At 39.3% G+C, this 26,272-nt stretch overlaps 1 protein-coding gene across 1 annotated transcript in view; it reads right to left on the bottom strand.

The window, feature by feature from the left end:
- The window catches only part of TFB1M (transcription factor B1, mitochondrial), a 51,178-nt gene extending 26,197 nt beyond the window's left edge, over positions 1-24,981 (bottom strand). Inside the window, exons 1-4 of the mRNA XM_008575225.1 lie at positions 24,791-24,981; positions 21,964-22,115; positions 6,836-6,944; positions 5,376-5,527 (exon numbers count right to left, since the gene is read on the bottom strand). Of these exons, the coding sequence (XP_008573447.1) occupies positions 5,376-5,527; positions 6,836-6,944; positions 21,964-22,115; positions 24,791-24,923 (546 nt within the window). The 5' untranslated portion in view covers positions 24,924-24,981. The remainder of the gene's footprint in view (positions 1-5,375; positions 5,528-6,835; positions 6,945-21,963; positions 22,116-24,790) is intronic.
- Between the last annotated feature and the right edge of the window lie 1,291 nt (positions 24,982-26,272).

The following is a 26,272-nucleotide window of genomic DNA, read 5'->3' as shown; positions in this document are numbered from 1 at the left end:
AAAAAAAAAAAAAAAAAAAAAAAAAAAAAAAAAAAAAAAAAAAAAAAGTGAAAATCAGTCAGAGGACCAATGTTACCCACCCTTATAATGCATTCCATAAATTATAGACTCAATATAAACTCTTCTCAATATTCATGCTGAAATTTAACTAAAATCAACCTTTTTTGGTTAAGGAATAATAATTGCATATGGTGAAGTTGAAGCGACACTGTTATTAATAACCACAACTGACACGTTGAGTCACTGAAAATATTGCTCCACCTCTTAAGCTTGTTCCTTTGCTCTTTCCCTCGGAGAATTACAGTACAGTGTATTTTGCATTTCTATTGTGTTATTCAAGAACATAAATACCATAATAATCAAGTCAGCCCCCCCCCAAAAAAAAATCCACCCTTGTGGTATGATAAGATATATTTGGTCTTTGTCCCTGGTTCCCTGCATAGAGCTCCTAGGAGCCTTTTGTTATTCATGGGCCCCTTCTCATGACACCTGAATCCATGCTAATGGGGCGACTTGGGGTGAGGCCCCCTAGGTAGCCTTGTTTTGAGCCTGTGAGCCATTCTGACAAATTGTGGAACCTGAGAAGGGAGACACGGGAACTGCTGACTGATGGCTGGCCGCTCGGAAGTATGGAGGCCCAGACTTGTGATTGGCACCTGAAGTGGGCAGTCTTGTGGGACTGAGACTGTCGTTTCTGGGATCTGACACTAACTATAGGCGGAAAGCGTCAGAATTGAATTAAACTGTAGGACACACTGCTGGTGTTCACACAGTTACAGAATAGCTTGGTGTAGGAAAAACCCACCCGTCTGGTGCCAGAAGAGTTGTGTGAATGTAGAGGAAACAGTGGTTTTTGTCAGAACCAACAAATCCAAAAGCTGGAAAAACAAAAAAACTATTAGCATGGGCCCAATTCAAGCCAACAGAAGAGAATTAACAGATTCATTGATAGGAAATAACAAAGACCTTGAGGAAAGTGGTGATATCACCTTAGAGTTCCTAACAAACACAAAAGGGTCCTATGTTTTCATAATAGAAAGTTCCAAGACTAATGAGATTTTATGGCCAAAAGATTTTATACTCTAAAGCAAAGTTTTTCAACTTTGGCATTATTGACACTTTGGGCTGGTTACTACTGGGTAATTCTTTGTTGTGGACGCTCTCCTGTGCACTGAAGGATATTTATCAGCATCCCTAACCTCTATCCACTAGATACCAGAAGCATCCCCCAGTTGTGACAGTCAAAATAGTCTCCAGACATTGCCAATGTCCCTGAGGTGCGTGTTGGGCAAAATTGCCCACTGAAATGGCTCTCCAAAGGAGAGTATGGATAAAGACAGAGAGATGGACCTGAGCAATGAGATTCCTAGGATACAAACTATCTGAGAGAAAGGCATCTAAAGAATTAAGCTTATGTAGTTAATAGATCTGCAACATAACCAGCGCCACTTTAGACAAGCCCAAGTACTAAATGGCGCCGCCCACCTGCTCCCCTCCCCTCCCCCCTTCCCTTTTCGAGAAGCCTCCTGACTTAGAAACAACTTTCCGGCTTCTGCATTGGCGGCGCAATTCTCCACCCAGTTACCTCAACCTAATGGTCCCTCCCTCCATACATTTTGGGCCCAAAAGCTAATATAAACTCTTGCAAACCCATTGTTGGGGCCGTCCCCCATTTTCAGGGCAGCCATGGGCCCTGTGCCACTCTGAGCACAGCCCAGCAGATTTCTTTCTTTAATAAAGCTTGAACGGTACCCAGCATCTTGGCTCACTTTCTTTCAGCAGTTACATAGTCTACTCTCAAAGGAATTCTGACATTAAAAGTTTTGTTCTGAAACAACTACAAAGCTGAGTAAAATACAGGAAACAATAGTTTTCATGAACTGGACAAAGGGCAGTGCTGGACTGTGATCCCTGAGAGGTGAGACTTTGACTGACCAGCCTACACAGCCTGGAGGGTCTGATCAGGCCCAGCACAGGCAGCAGAAGTGCAGAAAGGGCCCAGAGGTCTTTCTGACTTTGGGAGACACAGGCTAGAGACCAAGGCAGCCAGAATTTGTGAAGCAGTTTGACTACTGGATGGACCGAGGATTCACAGGGACACACGGGGAGTTGCGCATGTGCATGCACACACACACACTGGAGGAAGCTTTATGTATATGCCTGTTCACTGTTCTCTTCTAGCAACTTTTCTGAGGGTTTCTTTGATATGCAAAGAGGTCTGTTCAAGTCTCAAGTCTTTGCCTGTGCACATGGCTGAGAAAAACCCCTAAAGCTTGGGAGGGAGGCTAGAGAAAAGAACCACCTAAAACAGTAGGACCACCTGGACCTCAAAAAGACTGGCAAAAGCAGTTTGTGTTCCCAACAGCTAAAGTAGAGAGGCCTTGAAATAAGCAGGGCGTTGGGGGGATCCCTCAGAAAAGGTCTAACTTAGCAGTGGTGCTCAATTAGCCCCAAATTAAAGGCTACTCTGGACCCTTAAGAACAAACCTTAAAGACAAGGCTCAAACAATCTGCAAGTAACTTAGTGAGTTCCAGAATGAAACCTAACACTCAATCCAACACCATAAAAACCAGCCCTAAACATTAAAAAAAAAGAAAACCCTCACAATATCTGGTGTCTTGTCAAAAATTACCAGCCTTGCAAAGCAGCAGAAAATTGGAACCCATAGCAAGGAGAAAAAAAAAAAAATCAATCAGTAAAACAGTACAGAAATGAGAGGTAATAAAACTAGTAAACATGGATCTTAAAACAGTTACTCTACTATTTATAATTATATTAGACATGCAAAGTTATTAGAAAAAACTTAGAATCTTCACAATAATCATTTTGCCCTCCAGGGCTATGACATTTCTCTTGATTTATCTTAGTGACCTTTTGAGTCTCTCAGTAAGGTTTTGTGGTTATTTTCATACAGGCTCTCTTTTTTCCTTAGGTTTTCAAATAAACAATTATAAATCTTCAAAATTTCCAGAGTTTGTGTAACTATTCTTTCACTATATGCAAACATGAAAGGTCTTTTATCAAGTTCACCTTCTTGATCAGCTCTAATCTGGACTGAATGTTCTTTCTGAGGATCTCCTTCTCTGTCCCACACAGGGCCCTCTGCTTCCTGGACTTCAAGTAATTTTCCTCTTGGTGTCTATAATCCGATCAATGTTAATATGGGCTTTTGCCATTATGGCAGAGGGGTTGACAGAAGTCACTGAAGGGCAGACGTGTCAGTAAACAGGGCTAGGTTAACTGGGGTCCATGGGTTAAAAATAATAAAATTAGCTTCTACTTCAATTATACACAAAAATCAATCCTAAATGTACTATAGACATAAATGTAAAAGGTAAAGAAATAAAGCTTCTAAAGATCACAGAATATTGGTGGGAAAACAGAATAATTTAAGCAGGCTCCCCTCACCTCAGGGCCAGTTGGGGGTGGTTCAGTAAACAAATGTGTGTGGGCGGAGTTGGTGCGCATGCACAGCGCCACACCTTTGCTGGCAACTGCCTCTGGCAGGTGCTGCTCAGCACAGTCATGTTTTCCAACCTACAGCTTCCAAGGACCTGTTTGCCAGTTACCTAGCTCATAGACTTGCGTGTGAGGGGTCTGGGGACCCAGCCTGGCGTGTGAAGGGTTCGTGACCCAGCCTGGACAACGGGCTTGAGGGGTCTGTGAGCTCCAGACCCAGCCCTAGCTCTACAATTGGCCCAGTCAGCAGGATTATGGGTAAGTAAAAGAGCTTTACAAATACCCTCATGATCTCAAGATATAAAAGTATTTTTTTCAACAAGACACAAAAAGCACTAACTATGAATTTAAAATTAAGAATGCCTGCTCTTCAAAAGACACTGTAAAAAGGCAATAACAATAAGCCAGAGGAAAAAAAGAAACTTGCAGTACATTTACTTAATAAAGGGCTAATATGAGGAATATGTAAGAATTCCTGCAAATCAATAAGAAAAAGTCGAGCAACCCAATAAAAAAATGAGCAAAAGGCAAGCACTTCACAAAAAATCAAGTAACCCAAAAAGCCAGTCAACGTATAACATGGTGCTCAATTTCATTAAAAATCAGCAAAGACAAAATAAAACACAATGAAATACCATTACTCCAAGATGAATAAAAATGCAGACGCTTCACAATAGAGGTACCGGCAAGAATACGGAGCAAAATAAACTCACGCACTGCTGATGGGCATCTAAACAGGCATAATGACTAGAGAACAATTTAGCATTATTCAGCAAGGGTGAAGATTTACAGTTTTACTTCTGAGTACAGACTCTAGCGGAGCCTTGCCCATGTGCCCCAGCTGACGTAAACAGAAGAATATTTATGACAGTTTTGTTTGTAACAACAAAACACTGAAACTTATTCAGGGTTCCAAAACAGGAGAATTAACAGATAAATTATGACACAGTCAAAGGGTGGGTACTACATATAGTTACATAAATAAATAAACAAACTACAGCTATGAGAAACAAGACCAAATCCTACAAAGATGTTCAGGATAAAAAGAATATATGAATCCAACTCTGTATAAAATTCAAAAATGGACAAAACTAAAGTATATGAATTATGTGGATATGAATCTATGTGATAAGACCATGCAGGGGAATAGTAAATCCAAAATTCACAGTATTGATTACCTTGGTAGTGGGGGGTGGGCAGGAGGTGCAATCAGAGTGAGGAATACAAGAGGGTGTCACAGGTATTGGTCATTTCATTACCAACCTGGGTGGTGCTGATTCAGGTGTTCTTTTTATTAAGGAATATGTACATGTTATATACTCTTTTGTACTTATATGTCATGACCACACTTTGTAAAAACCACTTACAGTCTGCAGATCCCCTCCTTAAACCTCTGCAGCTAAAAACCACCCTTGCCCACACTGGGGGTTTATTTTCTAAAGAATGAACTCGGAACACTCCTGCCATGAAACAGACATAGTAGGCATCACTGAGGTGGAAGACTAAGTAAAGTCCATATACCGGATAATGAGACCCCAAACTCCTTCCCTTTCTCAGCTCCAAATGATTATCACTTCGTTTACTTATCATCCCATCATGTGCAAAGGATCAATGTGAAGATATCACATGCCAATCCCTATGCGTAAGGACCTTTAGTACTTCTCTGATCGTTGTCTCCAGCTTACGTCCCTGTATACACCACACTGCCTTCCTGGCTGACACTTGTCATTCATGTTCTCCCTGGAAGCTTACAGCAGTTATGTCTGTCATCATCATGTTTACCTTTTGGCTGAGCTGTTGGTTTTTTTTTGTGTGCAATGGAGTATTCAGAAAACAGTCTATGGTAAAAATGCAGTATTATTTTGTTCTGGAATTTGATCACGTGATAAAATAGCCAGAAAAAGTTAAAACTTACCTCTGCCACTTCCTTTTGAAAAGTCAAAGTCATCTGAGTTCTGCCATAAACAAAAGGTCCATCTCTACAAGAAATATTTTCAAGCCACTTGATAATCAGTGGAATTGATACACTAAAAGGCAGATTTCCAATAATATGTACATTTGGAGGATCTGTAGGAGAAAAAACAACTTGAATGATTTCTTCAATATATTCTGAATACAATTTTAGTTAAGACTAAAATCAAACTGGATATTAATACCATCAAACAAAAACATAAAAAAAATACATCTGAGTATTTTTCAATTCATTTACTGCTCAAAAGCAATGTTTTTTCACAATCAGCTTTGAATTACAGAGGAAAAATTAATTAATTAGCATTCAGTCAGTTAGTGCAAGGCCTCAGATTTCTGGCTTAGGAAATACACGAAAAAGAGTTGGTTTGAGAGAAAACATAATATACTTTGGACACGAGGTTCAAGTGCCTATGGGGCACCCAGATGAAGCTGTCAGAGGGTCAGGTGTCAAGGAAGGGGATAGATATAAAGATGTAAGTGTCTGCAATATTTAGATGATAAGTGAAGCCACAGGAGAAGATGCTCCAAAAGAAAAATCTCAGAAACAACATGCAAGAAGTGGGTTGAAGTTTACAAACGTAAAAGGAAAAACAGGAAGGCCTGGTATCAGGTAAGACAAGAGCAGAAAAATCTTCCAGAAGACAGTGAATATAAGAGGAATGAATGCAGGAGAACTGAGTCAGAGGAGGTTTGAAACAGGTAATTAGGTCACTGTGACTCTAGCATGGCTGGGACAGGGACAGAAACCTGAAGGCTGGGTGCTGAGAAGAGAAGGGCCTGCTGGAAGGTGGAGATGCAAGTGTGGCCCGCTGAAGGAGCCTCGCCGTGGAGAGGCCAGAGCCACAGGGTAGCTGGGCGCAGTACTACCAAATACTCCTCCATGAGCTCGGAGAGATTTGTATAGGCAAGAAACATATGCTATTTATCTAAGTATCCCAAAGAGCCAGCATATAGCAGGTACCCAATCAACACTGTCCACAAATGAAGAGTGTCATGGTCGGTCATTGAGTGTGAAAGACAATGGAAAAAAGCTAAAAGAAAGGCTTGGGTGTGGCTTGGTTTAGGAAGAAAACACTTCTTCACCATTTGGAAAAAGAAACACTTCATAGTTGACCCTATCCTTATACAGTATCATAAAAATTACAAATTTATTTACACAGAATCCAAAACATTTGAAAATCTGAGGCAAATAAATAAGAATTAAGAAAAAGTAACTAGATCTTATATTTTGGAATTAGAAAAGCAGAAAAAGTTCCAAATGCATATGAATTCCGTTCAGATAATTTTTAATATAAATATAGAATAAGCGTTTATAATAAAATAAATATTTGTGATATAAGTAATTACAAAACAAAATTTAAAAAACAACCATCACAGAAGCTAGAGTGGCAACACCGGACTTACCATCTTCCCACTGCCTTTTTAGACTTCCTGGAAAAGCCCTTTCTACCTTGAACGTCAATGCATCTCCATGGACAATTTTCAGTTTCCCAGGTGCTGCATCAGAAAGCATCTAGTTTACAAAAAAGGTCAATAAAATGAGCTCATACACTTTGGAGAATAACAAAACTACATTTTTAACTTCAAATCTGTGCCTCATTAAATCAATCAAAAAAGCCGGAGACTTGGAGTGATCATCAATGAAGTAACAAACAGTACGTGTCCACAGCAAGACAATTATGGTGTTTCACTCTAACACATACAAATTGATAGTTTGGATGTGTTGTCCCCCCAAAACTCATGTGGAAATCTGATCTCCAGTGTGGCAGTCTTGGGAGCTGTTTGAATCATGGGGACTGATCCCTCATGTATGGATTAATGCTCTCCCTGCAGGGTGGGGATAATTGAGTGAGTTCATGCTTTATCAGTTCCTGCAACAGCTGGTTGTTTAAAGTACCCTGGCACCTTTCTTCTCTCTGTTTCCTCTCACCATGTGATCTTGCACTGCACTTGCCCACTGCCTGCCACTTTCCACTATGAGTAGAAGCAGCCTGAGGCCCACACCAGATGCAGCTGTCCCAGAATCATGAGCCAAATAAACCTCTGTTCTTTATAAATTACCCAGCCTCAGGTATTCCATTATAGCAGCAAAAAACGGACTAGTGCACAAATGATCAGGGATAATAACAGATGACAGTACAACAGCTTATAATTTCACAAATTATATATTAGTGTAACTTTGACCCTCAGAAAGACTTCTATTTCTGTACAGATTTATCATAAACTCAATTTCTATCTATCAGTTTTAAATTAACCACTAAGGACACTGTAATAAAATACTGAGAATTAATTAGGAGTAAACCATATGAAAGATGAGCTAAATTCAACTAAATCTTTATACCCTAAATATAGACAAAGGATTCCACGCATTACTAAGATCTTTAACTTAATCTATGGGTAGGATTCATACCAAGTAGAGAGTCACTTGTCAATGCCAAGCTCCACTTGACCCTCTGCAACACTCCCCTGAGTAGAGCATGCCTAATCTTAGTACTTTTTGACTCACAGGTAATATCAAGCTAATGAATTATCCTGCATGTTTTAACAATAACTACCACCCAGCCTATTTCTTTCTACCTTCTAACCATGTGCTTTCTTCCCTCTTCCTTTAGTCCTAGAAAATGAAAGAAAACAAACAAACGAACAAACCAGCACCCTTTCCTTTGTAACCTTTTTCCTCTTCATCTCGTCCCCGTAGCACCACACTCTCACAATAATATTGAAGAGCTGACACCTAGTTCACTTAACCTTACAGCTAAGCTGTCTGCACATCTGTATCTGTTACGTGCCCCTGCACCCAACACAGAACTTGATTCTTTTTTTTTTTTTTTCCTTTTTTGTCTTTTTTCGTGGCTGGTAACGGGATCGCAACCCTCAGTGTCGCGCCCGTACTGCAACCGGCAACGGGATCGCAACCCTCGGTGTCGCACCCGCACCGTGCTCAACCAGTGAGCGGACCGGTCTGTATATGGGATCCGAACCCTCGGCGGGAGCGCCACCACGCTCCCAAGCATCGCACTCTACCGAGTGCGCCACCGGGCCGGCCCCACAGAACTTGATTCTTGATGTCCTTGGTAAAAACATGAAGTCCCTAAGCTTATAAAGTTTAAAATTCAGTAGTGAGTATAATCAATGATAAGAAACATCACTGCTCAAATAGATTTCAAGATGAAGAGACTCTCCTGCCACATCAAATCTCAGATCGGGGAGCTCGGAGAAACTTGGCTCCAACTCAGTGACCAGGATTCTAGAACTTGCCTAGGGCTATATAGGGATGGTCAACAGGCTCAAAGGGAACTCTGGCCCTAAACACCCCTTGGTCCTACTTCTCTCATTCAATTAAGGCTAATTTTTCTCTCCCAACCCTCTCCCCTTGCCTAACTCAGGCAACTGACAGGAAGAATGAAAGATGTATCACGGAAGCCAGAGGTGACACTGGACCAAAGCACACAGCTGGTGGATTACTCCCATTTTTGCTTAGACTCTGTGCCAGGAACATGCTTCCTTACAGAATTTACAACACACTGTATCACAATTACGTACATGTAGGTTTCTTTCCCCTCCGACAACACATGCTCCTTAAGGGCAGCACTTGTTTTTATCTATCTTTATAGCCCCTGTAGCTGCGATAGTACACTGTAGGTGTTTAATACATATTTAATAAATGAATGAATAAGAGAACAACCAAATAGCAGTCAGCATTTTGTGAAAATGGAAACTTCCCCTCCTAGTCTGTGGATTGTGGCTCCCCAAATTTGTGAGGTCAAGAAACTTGCAAAGATTTATTTCACTAATAAACCAGGCAGAATTATACAAATAATGTTTCAGAAATACATAGCTGAAATGCCTATATTGGTAAAAGGCTAAATATTTTAATTTTGGGAATCATCTAGTTTGATATGTTTAGCCATGGTACTTTAACAAAAATAATTGTGTACCTCTAGTAAATGTATGTATGGATTATTTTAAATAATAAGTTCCAAATAACAAATCTTAGAAAACATAACCTCAATATGCCAAAAATTTAAAGAGAGAGCTTGCTATAAGACATGCTTTTACAGTATTAAAAAAACTGTTTTTAGGGGCTAGCCAGTTAGCTTAACTGGTTAGAGCGTAGCCTTGTAACACCAAGATCACAGGTTCAGATCCCTGAACCAGCTAGCCACCAAAACAAAACAAAACAAAACAAAACAAAAATCTCACATCCTGGGCAACGTCTCTACTCAGGAAAGGTGGGGGGCCAGTGGGCCGCCCTCTCCAGGTGGCAATATCTCTGGATTTCTTTTTTTTTTTGAGATGCCCTGGGGAGCCCTGGGTATCAGGGATCACGTGTCCAGCAACTGTACAGGCAACTCCAGGCAGGGTTGCCAGATAAGATACCTGGTTCAATTTGTGTTTCAGACAATGAATACTTCTTTAGTATAAGTGTATCCCAAATATTACATGGGACATACTTATATAAAATAATAATTTGTTGTTTATCTGAAGTTCAGGGTTAAAAAAATAAATAAATAAATAAAAAGCTGTGTATCTAATGAAAGTATTTACTGTCACTGGAGAACACTAAAAATTTTTCTGTAATTATGCTTCACATAATTAAAACAAAACAAATTAGCATACCCAAAACAAAGAGGCAGAACTAAAAGCTTATGTTACATGATGTCAATATATAGAAAATAATTAATTAGTAGTTAGGACTAAAACAAACAAAACAATGTAAACTTGGCTCTTTGGCATTAATTTATATGCTCTGATAATTCAACCATGTTTGAAATGTTAATTTTTCCCACACTGACAAAACTGCATACCTGAAAGCTGATACAGTGAAATTTACCTTCTTTTCCTAGGCTTAAAGTTACATTTTTATTATATTTCTTTTGGATTCCCATTCAGGTTTAAGTCTCAGTCAATGACAAACCAAATCCTTCCCATCTTTTAAAAGGTTATTCCTTGACAACTCTGTAGCTTAAAGTCATCCCGTCTGACTCCCCACTGCAGAAGCAATGAATGATGGTGTGCACATGAAGGCCTTGAAGCAATTAGGAGGGGAAAAAAAAGTGCTGTATAGACTGAGTTGGTACTATGATTACAGACCATACCTTTTTAAACACCTAAAATGATATTCAGCAAAAAGTCAGACATGCAGACTTTCTAACCAACCAGTAACAGAGGAAAATGTTTTCACCACCATAATGACATTTGGGTGATGGTGGAGGGGTAGGAAAGATCACTGTTACAGCCCTTCAAGAGTAACACTGGAGAATTAAAGTTCAAAACCCTGGAGGTGTTACCACACAATGTGCTCAAAGGCGCAGCCACCCATGAACACAGGCTCTTGATTAGAGCCAAATGAATACTCTTACAGATACTCTCAAACTGTTCTATCATTTTTTTTTTTTTTGTCTTTTTTGAGACTGCCGCACCGCGCTCAGCCAGTGAGCGGTGACCAGCCATCCCCATATAGGATCCGAACCCGCAGCGGGAGCGCTGCTGCGCTCCCAGCGCCGCACTCTCCCGAGTGTGCCACAGGCTCAGCCCCTGTTCTATCATTTTAATTTTAGTATTCCATCCTATATTCTTCCAAAATGAGATTTCAGCTTAGAGTAAAAGGCATTCATTAAATAAGGCTATAAAAGAAGAAACAGAAAACCAAACCATGAAAAGGAGAAGCACATAAGTAAAACATGAGTTAATAATCCTAACAGTCATTAGGGTTGTGAGCTCTCATGATTTGCAAAATAAATTATATAATTCTTACTTTCTATTATAAGTAATTATACCAAGTCTCTGAGAGAAAAAATGTTTTTGTCTGATATTAAGTTTTTAAAAAGATCCGTGAAGCAATATAATGGACAATGCCTTTAACAAAATTAGAAAACAAATTCAGACACATTCTTTCTATGGCCATTTAAAAAAAATCTCTCCTCTAGAGTGACATTGCCAAGATGGTGGAAGAGATGATCTCAGTGTCACTTCCCACCACAACCCATCAACTGACAGCCACTAAAACACAAAAATTGCCATCCAGGAATTAGCCATAAGACAGTGCAGTTTGTAAGTGGTGGTGGCTGCTATTAATCCACCACAAAATGGGAAAAAACCACAGACCAGAAAGAAAGTTCTGACATTGAGCAGGAAAGGTATAACACCACCAAAGAATACCTGTAATACCTGGAAGAGCTTGCCCTCTCCTCAAATGCCCAGGCAGTAGCGTAAAAAAATCTCTCCTCAAACAAGTCAGTTTTAGTGAAAGCTTTTCTGCAGGGGGTGGGTAATTGTGGTCCACCTGAATAGCTTTTTTTTTTTTTTAAATTTATTAATATTTTTTTACATTCTAAGATGTTGTGGAGCAATTAGTGGGGAGGGGCAGAGGGAAAGGGGAAGGAAATAGGGTCAGAGGAGAAGGAAGGAAGGGAGCATGGTCAAGGCCCATGGCACCCCCCCTCATTCAGGCAGGGGAGGCCAGAAGGCTTCCAGTTGCAGCTCGATGGACGTAGCTGGGCTGGTTGCAGATGTCGGGGGGGGGGTGCTGAGGCCCTCGGCCCCCCACTGCCCCTACTCAGGATCCTGAGGCGCTTCCAATGGTGGCTCAGTGGTCATTGCTGGGCTGATTGCAGATGTCAGGGAGGTGTGGCTGAGGCCCTTGGCCCCCCACCAGACCAGCCTGGGATTCTGGGGTGCTTCCAGAGGCAGCGTGGTGCTGGGCTGGTTGCAGATGTTGGGGGTTCATGGCTGAGGCCCTGGGAGCCCAGGGTGGTTCCAGAGGTGGCCTGATGGTCATTGCTGGGTTGGGTGTTATTGTCAAGGGTGCACGGCTGAGGCCTAGCTTGGGAGCCCAGGGGGCTTCTGGTCTATCTAGGTTTTATAGGTGTTGTTTGGTGGTGTTAGACCTTTGCTAGTTAATATTGAACTTTGACCTGTGGGTATTTTGGGTTTCTTTTCAGTTCTGTGTTGGATTATTCGCTGTTCCCACCACTTAAACTCTGCACTGGAACTAACTTGTTGTCTTTTGCTTACTTCTAAAATGGAGAAACTTCCCGTGGGGACCAGCACTTGAGCCCTGTGGTTGAGCTAAATTGCTTCATTGCTGCTGATTCCCTGAGGAAGGCTTTTCACGCAGCTTGAGTTTTATTGTAGACCTTGTATGTACCTCTGGTTCTTGTGAGGTCTGGTACTCCTGGGTTGTGTGGAAACTCTGGTCTGGGCCTGAGTCTTTTCAGCAAATTGCACACTCTGCAGTTTTATATTCCTGACCAGTCTCCACTAAGTGGTCTTGCACTGACTGGAGTGCAGATCAGCTGTCCATGCTATGCTCCAATGTTGCTCCAGTGGGCCTGTGTCCCCCACCACCCATATTCCAAACACTTCCCAGGAGATGGGTCATGCATGTTGGTCATGTGATGACTCACCGGCCTCTGAGTGGCTCCTTTTTTCAGTTGTCCATGGCTCCATGCTTCTATGTGGGTCCATGGGAACCCTGTCAGTGGTCTTACTGGCCTGGGGGCTACCAAGACCCTCTTTTACCCTGCCGCCTCCAAGCAACTTCATATGAAGGAACAGCTGCGGCTTTTGCCAGCTCTTGCTCCGTGTGCTCACCGGCTCGAGCCTTGAAGTGGCAGGGTCTCGAAGTGGTGGGAGGGATCATTTCTTTCTCTCATTGTGGCTTCTCCTGCCCTCGTGAACTCCCTAGGCCTCTCCTCCTCTTCCCCTGAGCTCTAGCATCCCCTAGCTTGGCTGCTGCTGCTTTTTAATAGCTGTAAATTGGTTGATTTGTGGGAGAGAGTGACGCTGGGGACCGTCTATTCTGCCATCTTGACTGGAAGTCCCTGTCCTAGGTAGCTTTTCGATGACTTAATTTGATGAGGAAAGAATTAACGCAATTTTGGGAACTTATGCAAAATAAGAGAGAACAGAACACTATATTGAATAACTGTTTTGTATATTTTATGCCACCCTCTCATGGTAAGGGTTTCTGGCAGCCAACATCGTATAGTTACATTACATTAATTGCCTTCTTCCTGATTTGCCACATAGAAGGGCCCAAACACTGTTGAAATAAATACTTGGAAAAGGGATGGGCAAAACTGTTAAGCAAACTGTATGAAAATGGAAATAAAATTTTTATTCTTACACAGAATACATAGGAAAAAACTAATGCTATTATTCGAAAGGAATTTACAATAATGTTACAAAGACATTTTTAGGGGGAAAATTGCAGCATTATTTCAAAAAGTCAGTTTGCATGCTTTTAAAACAAGACCCAAACATATCTAGTGAAAGACTTGTTTACCCTGTCTCATCAAGGAATTAGATGCTTGATTTAGTAAATTTTCTACTCAACTAATGTTTATTCCTTTGACTGTTAACAGTCCTAAAGAAAAAAATTATAGAAGGAAATCTTTCTAAACTATATTGTACAATTCTCTTTCTTAAGGCAAGAACACTGAACACAATTTTCCCCTTTTCTTGATGACTTGAGGTCACTGTTACCTGTAGAGTAATGGCCTCAATGGGTTATGGAGGTGTGTTCGATCCCTTACTTCTGAGCATTTTTTCCATTTTTATAGCTTTTCTGCCACTGTGATAACTGTTACTTTTGCTGTTGTCAGTGGGCCTGCTTCAGCTGATTTCTGTACTTCTAATTTGTGATGAATTAGGAAATCACTTTGGCTGTAAGCCACCTTTTCTTATCTGTTGAGTTTTGTCTATGTTATGATTAACTCTGGCTACATCAAGTAAGTTACACATGTAAAGTAAGTAGTCATGTCATAACAGAAAGTCAGGCAATCTTTCTTTTTTAAAAAAATTGTTACAGATGAAAGAATTTCAAAATATCATTATCTCTAATTAAAAACAGCTCTTTCTGCCAGGATGCCGAAATTACTTTACATGTCCCTTTATAAGATGAGAAGAAGGGGACTAGTTATAATAGCAACTGTTTACTGGCTACTGGCAATATGCCAGGCTCTTTGCATCAATTTCTATCTATCCTTGCAATATCCATAAAGATAACTATTATCCCACACTGCAGATGAGAAAGCTGAAGCTAAACACTCAAAAGTCAGCTCAAGGTTACGAAGCTGGTAAGTGGCATATCTGAGATGTGAACATTCTACTTGATTCTCGATCCCATGAACTTTCCACTATGCCTACAAAGTAGAAATAATCCCTGTGTTTACTTATTATAAAACCCAGAGGCAATACTAACAATAGCAAATGACTTACTTTCTCTCTCCAAAATTCCATGAAACAAGCACATACTTAATGGTTAAGAATCCTTGAGCTGCCTACTCTGGCCAAGTTGGAGGATAAGGGACCAGATATATTCTCCTGCCTTAAACCAATAAAAAAAGAGACAGGAAAAACAAATAAACAAACAAACAAAAAAAAAAGATGAAAAATGGACAATTAAAAAAAATAGATGAGACAACAATTTTCAGACACTGGCCAATGGAAGCACAGGAAAACCTGCAGCTCCAAGAAGCCTAATGAATCCCACACACAAGAAGCATGAAGAGAACTATACAAAGGCACATCATAATGAAACTGCTCAAAACCAGTAATAAAGAGAAAATCTTAAAAGCAGCCAGAGAAAAAAGACAGAGGAACAAAAATAAGGATGATAGAAGACTTCTTGTCAGAATCAATGCAAGTTTCTGAGAAGACAGGGAAGCAACATCTTTATAGGGTACTGAAAGAAAAAGCTGCCAATGCATTTTTCAAAAACCACGACAAAACGAAGACTTTTTCAGACACACAAAAGCTGAAGATTCACCACAACAGATCCATACCACAAGAAATGCAAAGGGAAGTCTTTCAGGTAGAAAGAAAATGGCCCTAGAGGTAAATATGGATAAGGAGCCCTGAAAATGGTAACCATATGGGAAACTATGTAAGAATTTTTTCTTATTATTTACATCTCTTTAATATAGAATTGACTTTTAAAAGTAACCTTGAATTGTGAACTTTATAACATAAGAAGTAAAATGCATGACAATAATGGCACAAAGGCCTGGCAGGAGAATTGGAAATACACTACGGCAAGATTTCCATGCTCTACATGAAATGGAACAATATTACTTGAAGACAGACCATGATAGGTTAAAGATGTATACTATAAACCTTCAACCAACCACTAAAATAACAAAACAAAGAGTTATAGATAATAAGCTGCAGTAGGCTGAATAATGGTCCCTTGGAGATATTTATGTTCTAATCCCTGAAATTTGTGAGTGTTACCCTACATGGTAAAAGGTTCCCTTTGAAGGAATTGTGAACTTCTTTTGGAAGTCTTTCTTTAAATCTAATATATCAAAAAACATTAAAAAAAATAGAAAGTATTTTTAATGGAATGAAAATGAAAACACAACATATCAAAATTTGTGGGATTCTGCTAAAGCAGTACTGAAAGGGAAATTTATAGCAATACATGCCTATAAGAAAATAAGAAAGGTCTAAAATCAATGATGTCAGCTTCTACCTTAAAAAACTATAAGAGCAAATTCAACCCAAAGTAAGCAAAAGGAAGAATATAATAAAGATTTCAGAGCAGAAATCAATGAAATAGAAAACAGAAAACAACAGAGAAAAATCAATGAAAGCAAAAGCTGTTTTTTGGAGAAGATCAATCTGCAGCCAAACTGATCAGGAAAAAAAAGAGAGGCACACTAATGACCAATATCAGGAATGAGGGAGAGATGACATCACTACAGATTCTACAGATGATTGGTTTAATATTAGGAAAATCAATATAATTCACCATATTAACATACTAAAAAAGAAAAACCATATGATTATCTCAACAAACTCAGAAAAAGCACTTTTGCAAATCCAACATCCATTCATTACTTAAAAAAAAAAAATCTCAGCCAACTAGGAATAGAAGGGAGCTTCTTCAACCTGATAAAATGTGATCTAGAAAAAACTTACAACTCATATCATACTCAAAAACTGAATGCATTTCCCTTCAGATTAGAAACAAGGCAAGGATGTCTATTCCTGTCATATTCAACATTGTACCGGGGATCCTAGGCAGTGTAATAAGACAAGAAGAAATAAGGCATACAGACTGGAATGGATTAGGTAAAACTGTCTTTATATGGCACAGGATAACATATGAAGAAAGTCCTAAGGAATCTACAAAATAGCTACTTATAAATGAGTTTAAAAAGGTTGCAGGATACAAAATCAACAACTAAAAATATCAATAGTATTTATAACAATTGAAAACTGAAATTAAAAACCAGAAATAGACTGACACATACAAGATCAACAGATCTTTGACAGCAGCATCAAGGCAATTCAAAGAGAAAAAGATAATATTTTTTTTCAAATGGTACAAAAAATGATCCTGAGCCCTTATCTCATACCATATACAAAAATTAACTTAAAATTTATCAGAGACCTAAATGTAAGAGGTAAAACTCTAAAACACTTTGAAGAAAACATAGGAGAAATTCTGAGTGATCATGATTTTGGCAAATATTTTAAAAATAAAAACATACAAAGCATCAAATTTAAAAGAAAAAACTGATAAACCATACTTCATAAAAATTAAGTTTCTGCCCTTCAAAAGGCATTGTTAAGAAAATGAAAAGGCTAGTCACAGCCGAGGAGAAAACATTTGCAAAACATGTATCTGACAAAGTGTCACATCTGAACTTTACCCTCATGACACTTATACTCCAGAGGGGTAAGTGACAACAAACAAATGAGAACATATATATAGTACGTCAGATGATAAATCTAATGAGATAAAACAACAGACTCTGCAGATGTGATTAAGTTAAAGGTCTTCAGATGGGGAGATTATCCTGGATTGTTTGGGTGGGCCTGATATAATCACAAGGGTCCTTATAAGAAAGAGGCAGGAAAATTAGAGTTAACAGCAGATGTAGAAGCAAGAGGTCTATTAGCTAATGAATGTAGGTGTCCTCTAGAAGCTGAAAAAGGCAAGAAATGAATTCTCCCCAGAATCCTCCCGAAGGAATGCAGCCCTGCTGACTGTGATTTTAGACTTCTCATTCCCAGAAAACCCCCCCCTCACCCCTGGAAATTATATAAACATCTCTTAAAATTCAATACACACCAATGCCAAGGGTTTGTACACCCATACCAACTAGCTGCAAAAAAAAAAAAAAAAAAAAAAAAAAAATTCAATACCAAGACCAAAAAAATAAAAAACTTGAAATAGTAAAAATATTTGAACAAACAATTCCCCAAAGAAGATACAGATAGCAAATAAGCACATGAAAATATGTCCAGTATCCCAATGTCATTATTCATTAGGGAAATGCAATAAAAACTATAATAAGATACCACTACATACCCATTCGATGGCTAAAATTAAAAAGACTGACCATGCCAAGTATGAGCAAACATGTAGAGAAACTGGAATGCTCACACACAACTGGTGGGAATGCAAAATGGTATAGCCACCTTGTAAAACAGTTTGGTAGTTATGCAAAAAGTTTAACACACACCAACCACAGGACCCAGACATTCTACTCTTAGTTCTTTACTAAAAATGCAAGTCTATAGCCACACAAACACTTGCATGTGAATGTTCTTTATAGCTTTATGTGTGATAGCCAAAAAAACAGAAAAACCCAAAGTCCATCAACAGGTGAAGGGCTTTACAAATTTGGTAAATCCCTACAATGGAATACTATTCAGCAATAAAAAGGAGCAAAGTATTGATAAACACACCTTAACATGGATGAATCCCAAAATAATTATGCTGAATAAGAGACATCAGACAAAAGTACATAATGTTTGATTTATGTAACATTTATATAACATTCTAATAAAATGAAAATAATCTATAGTGACAGAAAGCAGATCAGTGATTGTCGTGGGATAGGTAAGGGGAAGAGGAAGGGATGGATTACAAAGGAACATGAGGAATCTTGACAGTGATAGATGTTCATTATCTTTACTGTGGTGATGGTTTCATGCAGTTAGACATATGCGAAAACTCAATCATTTGTACACTTCCAACATGTGTTTACTGGGCATCAAATATATCTCAATAAAGCTGTAAAACAAAGTACCTAGTGTGGTAAACTCTCCATAAATATTACGTGTTATCACTATTAACTTATGAAACCTTTAAAACAAACAGAAGAAAAAATAAGGAGGAATCTGGACTATTTATTTGAGTCGAATGCATCACTTATGAAGTTATTTTCAGTTCAGAAACAGGGGAAGAACCTATCAAGGCTTCAAGCTCCCTGAGGTGTCAGGAAATCCCATTCCCCTCCAAGTCATTCAGAACCCAACCTGCCATAAGAATGCAACAATAAACAACCAAATAAAAAAAAAGCCAAACTAGAAATGCACATCAGAAAGTAACAAACAACATCAAAAGAAATAAATTCTAGGTGTCCCCTGCAAGTTTGATGAATTGGAGAAAGCTCCAATGTTTCCAATGTTCCACAGCACTGGGGATTTTCTAATGCTCCAATGGAATAACATTAATTTCCTCCTTTACCTCTTTCCAGGTTAGCAGTATCCTGATCAATCCTTAATCACCAGAGGTGCCCAAGGCATAGGGATAATAATTCAACTGATTATTTATAACTAAGATTTACTGAGTGCTTACTAGGTGTCAGGCATTCACTTAATGCTCCTAACAATCCTATGAGCAAACTGAGGCACAGAGACAGTTACCTGCCCAAGGTCACACAACTAGTAGGATGCCTGAAGTCAGACTCTGGCAGTCTGACATTGGAGTCTGTGTTCTTACCACAAAACTATACTATACTGCTTTCACGTATTAGACATGTTTTCTTGCCTTTCCAACACGCTGATAGTGAAACCCACGTGTTATCACCAGTGGTTCTTTCCCCTGAGCTGCCTCCTGATAATAATATAAGAACTGAATTACGCTACAAATGACATACTTTCAACTAGAAGACATTTGATAAATTATTACAATTTACTTAAAAAGTAATTCTAATAGCTTAGAAATCTCTAAAACCGAATCCTTAAAATAGATCACTCTCTTTCTGCCTTTACTCAGTTTTATGATTAATTTAGTACCTCTAAAAGAAAGTGGTTTTACATATTGAAACATTCTTTACAGGAAAAACAAGCATATTTGATATTTTAGTACCCAACATTTCTTTTTTTAAGGCCAATTCCTTTCCTGTACATAAGAATTAATTTTGCTTCTTCTACTGAAACGGATGAGAAGTCAAATATACATTCCCTGGAGAGCAATTAATCTCGAAATTAGCCTTCATATTTAGAAAAAAGAGCATAAAACTTTTTGACAATTAATTCTACACAATTATTCACTTTCAGTATTGAATGACACAGTTGGCTAAGATGGTGCATATATACATGCATATATACACACACACACACACACACACACATACATACATACATACAGATACAGAGATACTCAACCATTTATTTTCCATGTGAGACATTACTAAACACCTGCTAGGTGCCAGGCACTGTTACATGTGGTAGAGATACAGCAGGGAACAAAAGACACAAATCTCAATCATCATGGCACTTACACTACAGAGGGGTGAGTCTGACAACAAACAAATGAGAAGAACATATATACAGTAAATCAGATGATGATAAATCTAATGAGGTTAAATAAGGCAGAGGGCTAGGAGTGCAGGGACTTGGGGGAGGCAGTTGAGAAGGGTGGCATTTGCTCCTATAAATAGTCTGTCTTCAAAGATCTTTGTTTCAGATCAGAGAGGAGAATACATAAATTAAAATGGGGATGAACAGAAATCTGATTCACTCCCTTGCCTAAAAAGAAAGAATGCACATGACAGACGGTGAGATTTGAGGGTTAAGAAGTCTCTTTAAGGGCAAAAAAATCAAATAAATATTCTCTATGTCCAGAAATGGCTAGATGAATAAACCTGAAGAATTACACAGTATTATTCAGTTTCTTTTTATCATCTTATGATCTCACCAGAAATAACAAGATTCCCACTTCCACCTCCAATTGAGATACAGTTCTTAAAGTAAGAATACAGTTCAAAGCAAAAATCACTATTATAATCCACAGTTGATCAAGAAATATGTACTATGTGTCAATCCCAAAATAAAGTTATAAATCTGAAGCCAATTCTGTCAGTATAGACTGACAAAATTAGTTAAAATTAAGTATTATATAATTTTTTAAAGCATAAAGACTGGGTAAAGCAAAATGAGAAAAAAAAAATCACTAGGTTTCTAAAAAAACAATCAGAGGTAGGCACACAAAGTCCTAGATTTTCAAAACAAATTTTCTCAAACTGTTCTGACAGAAATTAAACATTTTTCCATTAATACATATACGAGTATTAGAATGTACTAATTTTAAACCAATTTGTCCTCTTGTATGCAGTAACAATGTAGATAATTTTATTATCCTATTATAGTCATATAATAAATTGCTAGTCATCTCAGCCAAAGGCTCAGGGCTCTTTTAAAGTTTTAGAATCAGTGGAATCAAACAAAGGCCCTCAAGTCATTAAGTGCCCCCTCTGAGGAATTCCCTTTACAAGATCCCTGATACAATCTTTTCCACTGTTTGCCAAGGTTTTAAAAATGTATGTCTCTCCTTATTTGAAATCCTCAATCCTGCCACCCTCAATTCCAACTTATTAGTTGTAGTTCTTTCCTAGAAAAGGTCAAAACAAGCTTTCCTCTACAATGCCAATTTTTTTTTTTTTTTTTTTTTGGACCAGTAAGGGGATCGCAACCTTCGACACGGTGTGGGCCGCACCACACTCAGCCAGTGAGCGCACTGGCCATCCCTGTATAGGATCCGAACCCACGGCCTTGGTGCTAACCAGCGCTGCACTCTCCGAGTGAACCACGGGGCCGGCCCAATGCCAATCTTTGATAGGCAGCTATCAACACCCTCAATTAAGGCTTCTTTTCTCCACTTGAAACATGCCCAGTTTCTTCAAATATTTCCCATATAATAACAGCATCTGTGCTTTAAAGATGCATGTGGCATTTCACTGACACCTTATCTTAAATCTGTTAAGTCCAGTGATACAACTTCATTGCTTCACTTAAAAAATTCTCTGACAAGAATGTTAAACTTAACAATTAGCCTCTTTTGATGAAGTGCTAGCATATGTCTTTTCCATCTCTTGCTTGTGGAAATGCTTTTTTGAACCTAAATGAAATTCTTCTCAAAAGCCATGCCAACGAGTCATTACTGGCCATTATTATTTTTACTTATTTTTGAAGGAATAGTTCATGACATGCACAGCTATTAGTAGATTAAAAAAAATGATCACACAAAACAACTGGTTTTTTTAGTGTCAATGCCCAAAGCAGGTTTATTTGAGCTATAGTCAACAGACTATCTGGGGATGGTTGTTAGAAATGCAGATTTCTAGACCTCTCCAGACTATGGAATAAAAATCTCTGGGATGGGGCCTGGGAATCTGCAGTTTGAAGAGCAATTTACATAATCCTTGGCCACTCTGGGGTTTAAGAATCATGGCATAAAAACGTAAACTGGGTTTTTGCCCCTTAAAAAAGATACTTTTTCTCACCTGTAATCCAGGAATAAATCGAGTATCCTTTTCAACTACCACAAGTTCAGCAACATTGGCATTGAGAATAGATCTTGTGATTCCTCCTGGTCCAGGGCCCACTTCATAAACATAAGCATTTGTCAGATTGCCAGATTTCCTTACAATTTTATCTAGTGAAAAGAATGTTTTAGTTATCTTAATTATCTTGGAAATTTTCAATGTATAGAATTTAAAGAGAAAAATAACCTATAAAAATTCTTATCCATAATTACCTAATCAACTAATCTTTTACATACAATATTTACTCAATTATTTAACTGTCAACCTAAAAAACCATACAGTAGTGGCCATTTAATATCACTGTTAAATTGCACCAGTCCTTAACAAAAATAAGATTATCATGACAAATTTCCTTAACTTAAATTTAGTTAATATGGTATTTTCTATCTGTTCCTCTGCCAAACCAGTCATTTGCTAAGACTTGACTAGATAAGCATGCGGCACTTCTCTACAGTTGTTGAACACCAAATAGTTGAATAAGCAAGCCTAGTCTCATAGTCAGAATCTTCAGTGTTGCTAGTTTAAAATCCGAAAGCACAAAGTGCAGGAAGTCTCCATTTTGACACATAGACATCTAGGTGGTGGCAACAAGTTCCTGGATTATAACTCTCAGAAATTTGGATGCTTGGTCATTCTCAGGAAAAAGTTAAATTTAGCAGTGGAGGTTTAAGCTTTGCAAACATGCATGTTAATATGGAAATATTAATAAGTTAGCAGACCTTAAGAAATCACAGAAAAGCAGAGCACTGACGATTCACTGCAACCAATCATCCCTTCTGGAAAAATACACAATGGGCTGGGGTCTTACTGACTGTAAGATATTAAAATCCAAGCAACTGGGCTTCCGAGGACAGTGAAAACTAAGCCACTGAAAACATACCAGCACTTCTTGGCAGTGTTCATTGACACCATACAGTCCTATTTTTGCTGTTATTAATAACCTACCTTTGTTCCTAGGCTTAAAGGCAAAAATAGTCCCTCAACCATCCAAAATTAGATTTGTCTTTTAATGTCTGCAGGGAGGGAATTAGCATCCAGTACCATCTATCTGTAATGAGCGATTTACATACATCCTCTCACCTAATCCTTACAACATATTAGTTAAGAACTAAATTCTCAACGTAACTTCTCTGAACTTTTCAGTTTCCTTGTGTATTTTTTTATTTGTGTAAGGTCACCCAGAAAGCAAATGGCAAAGAAGAGACTCCAACTCAGGTCTAAATTCTAAAGCTTATCCTTGCTCCACTATGGCCCAATGCCTCTGAGAGGGAACAGGAATGATACAGTAAGCACAGACATTATGGAGTGAATTTAATACTCTCATTTTAAAAAATAAGAGTTATGACAATAGGTAGAACAGTGGCTGTGCCCTCAAACTTTTCAGGCATATTCAAACACAAATGAATATCCACAGTATCGAATCACAAAGCTTGGGTTTCAATCTTGCTCTGATCCTGTCTGAGCTTCTCACTTCAAATGTGTATCTTTATCTCCCTTCACTTTAGCTCCCATACAAGAGTGGACAATAGTATCTGGAGCTTACCTCTGGGGATGGATATAAAGGATCACATGAGAAAATGTTTATGAAGGATTTTTAAAAAATATAGAAACCTGTACTTTCAGCCCTGGGAATGGTGCTTTATATTTACAATGTGGCTAATGGCTAGCAAAAAAGGCTGATACTAGTTATTACTAGAACCAAAGCATTTTAGAGTGGGTAACCTTTTCAAGTTCTTGTAGTAGGGCCTTCATCTAATTAAAAAATGAGAAAAAAGCAGAATTAAGCTATTCTACCCAAAGTCATATTGCTATCGACAGAATAAAGGCTCCATGTCCAAGAAATAAAACACCTTATTTATGCTTTGTGGACTGCACTTCATTAATTGAAAATAAACTTTCTGGGTGTGATTTACTTCTCTTTTCAACTTCTGAAGAAGGGCCAAATAGAACGAAATATCAAAATCTCAAAACATAAGTACTCCAGCAGTGAACCAGTGGACATATTTGTAATATATCTTATTCTTGCAATTTCATCTTTTAGAGGAGAACATCACTAAGAAATGGGGGTGGTGGTTAAAAAAAACCTACGCGTTTGTCAAAACTCATCAAATCGTGCACTTCAAACTGTGAATTCTATTGGACATAAATTTTACCTCATAAAAAGTGCTTAAAAAAAATGAGTGGGAATGTAAACTTACTAAAAGGCAAGCTCCCCAGCACTAGCACATGGGGCTTTTAAAGTACGTATCCACAGAATATTTGCGCCCTCGAAGACTTCTTAGACTCAACAGGTAAACGTTTAAACGATGAATTCTACGAAGGACACTCATTTCCAACAAGTTATTGATAAAATCCTTGCACTAATTTCAATTCTAATAACTTTAAACTGCATAAAAGCAAATCCACTCAGCACGTGCAGTACCGTTTCAGAGTGATCGATTTCACTGTGACCGAGGCTCCCATATCCCCAACCCCTTCACGATACGTGAGCCCCTCGTCCCCTAGAGTGCCCAGCGTCTGCACAGCCTGTCTTCACGAACCCACGGCTGCAAGGCCCTGAACGCGGGCTTTTGTGAGTAAACAACGCACTTCACGTGTCTCTGGGCGGTGGGACTCGGAGTTCTTTTAGTACAAAGCGACAGAAGGACATCCAGATGTCCGGATGTCCGTCGCACGCCTGTGCCTGGCCCTGCACACCTGCCCTCGGGGCCCGCGGGAGACCCCCTTGGCCCACGCCCCCACGGACACGGGGGACACAACCGGGGAACACTGAGGAGTCATCCACCTGTCAGCCTCAAGTCCAGGAGAAAATTCTGGGACAGCTGCTTCACTGCTTTCAGTTTGAACAACTTAATGATTTCTCGAATCGTGGGCAGCGGCGGGAGACGGAAGGCGCTGAGCTTCCCCGAGGCAGCCATGAGTCCTAGCGGACGCCCTCCGTCCTCACGCTGGCCTTTTCCCGTCGCCCCAAAAGCACCGTGCGGGGGAGGAGCCTGCGAGAACTAGAGCCCGCCTCCAAGCCAGTCTCATTGGTCAGATGTGCCCCGCCGGAAGCGATGTGTACGGACAGGAAATCTGGGCGTACCGAGAGCGCATGAGCTCTGTCCCGGTGAGAGCGGTGCAGGCTGGGTACTCCGCAAGGCCCTGGAGGAACCCAGCGGTCGAGGCGTCAGGGGGTGGGCGGTGGCAGGAGCTCCTCGAAGGGCTGGACGCGGCGAGGCGAGGCGGGGCTCGGTTAGGAAACGCGGAAGGGGATGGCTCTGAGAATTGCTGGAGCCTTTTAACCCCGCCGTGGGGGAGTTCGTGGGGGCTCAAGGTTTTTTGATGTGCTAAACGCTCGTCTGTGAATGGTAGTAGGAAACAACTTTAAACTTATATAAATAATGCCGTCTTATCCTATAGCCGAGGTTCAAAATAGCAAATAACCGTAAGAAAAAAGGGAACTCAGAGAAATGCATACTAAGAAAGAAATTGTGTCCTTTTAAAATCTTTTTGAGTCTGTGGGGCTTTAGGTCCCAACATGGCTTCAGTCGTGCTCACTCCAGCACTGACTTTTCATCCTTAGCTTTCCAACTCCTGCCGAGAGAAGGGAAAAGGCCGCAATACATGGGGAGCCACTAAGAAAGCTGGTAGAGGAAACATGCAGTGGCAACCAATACCCACTGCACAGAGGCACAGTGGTAGAAAGAGCAGTCACCACACACTTCAGGAAACTTGGATTGAATATGGATTCCATAATTTTCCAGTTTCATGAATTTCATTAAGTTATCTCGCCTCTAAGCTTTTGTTTACTCTGCTGTAAACTGAGGCCAGTGATACTTGTCCTATTTACTTCACAAGTCTGGGGGTGAAAGATTCAAAACACACAGTCAACGTATACAAAAACACTTCCCAAAGTCTGAAGTATCAAACAAGATGGACTTCATCCTCAGCTGGACATATTTTGAAGTGTCAGAAGAGTTGCATTCTAGTTCTGGCCCTCAAATATGAGTTCTGTCCTTCCGTTATTTCAGAGAAAATAGCAAAGCAAAAAAAAAAAAAAAACCAAAAAACTAGAATCTCTCAGACGAGAGTATTCTGTTCTTCTATCCCTGTTTTTATTTGCAAATTGCTGCAATGATCACAAATGAATCAACAATTTTTTATTTCTAGAGCATTAAGTTTTTTTAAAAAAAGCTAATGGAAAACCAGATAATTGTGGATATGATGTAGAAGTGAGGAGTCCTTTGAAATTACAGTGGAAAACCCAGCGACCTACTATTACAGA

Source organism: Galeopterus variegatus, unplaced genomic scaffold (assembly GCF_000696425.1).
Source record: "Galeopterus variegatus unplaced genomic scaffold, G_variegatus-3.0.2 Scaffold1158, whole genome shotgun sequence".
Lineage (NCBI taxonomy): Eukaryota > Metazoa > Chordata > Mammalia > Dermoptera > Cynocephalidae > Galeopterus > Galeopterus variegatus.
This window is presented reverse-complemented; position numbering and strand designations above follow the sequence as displayed.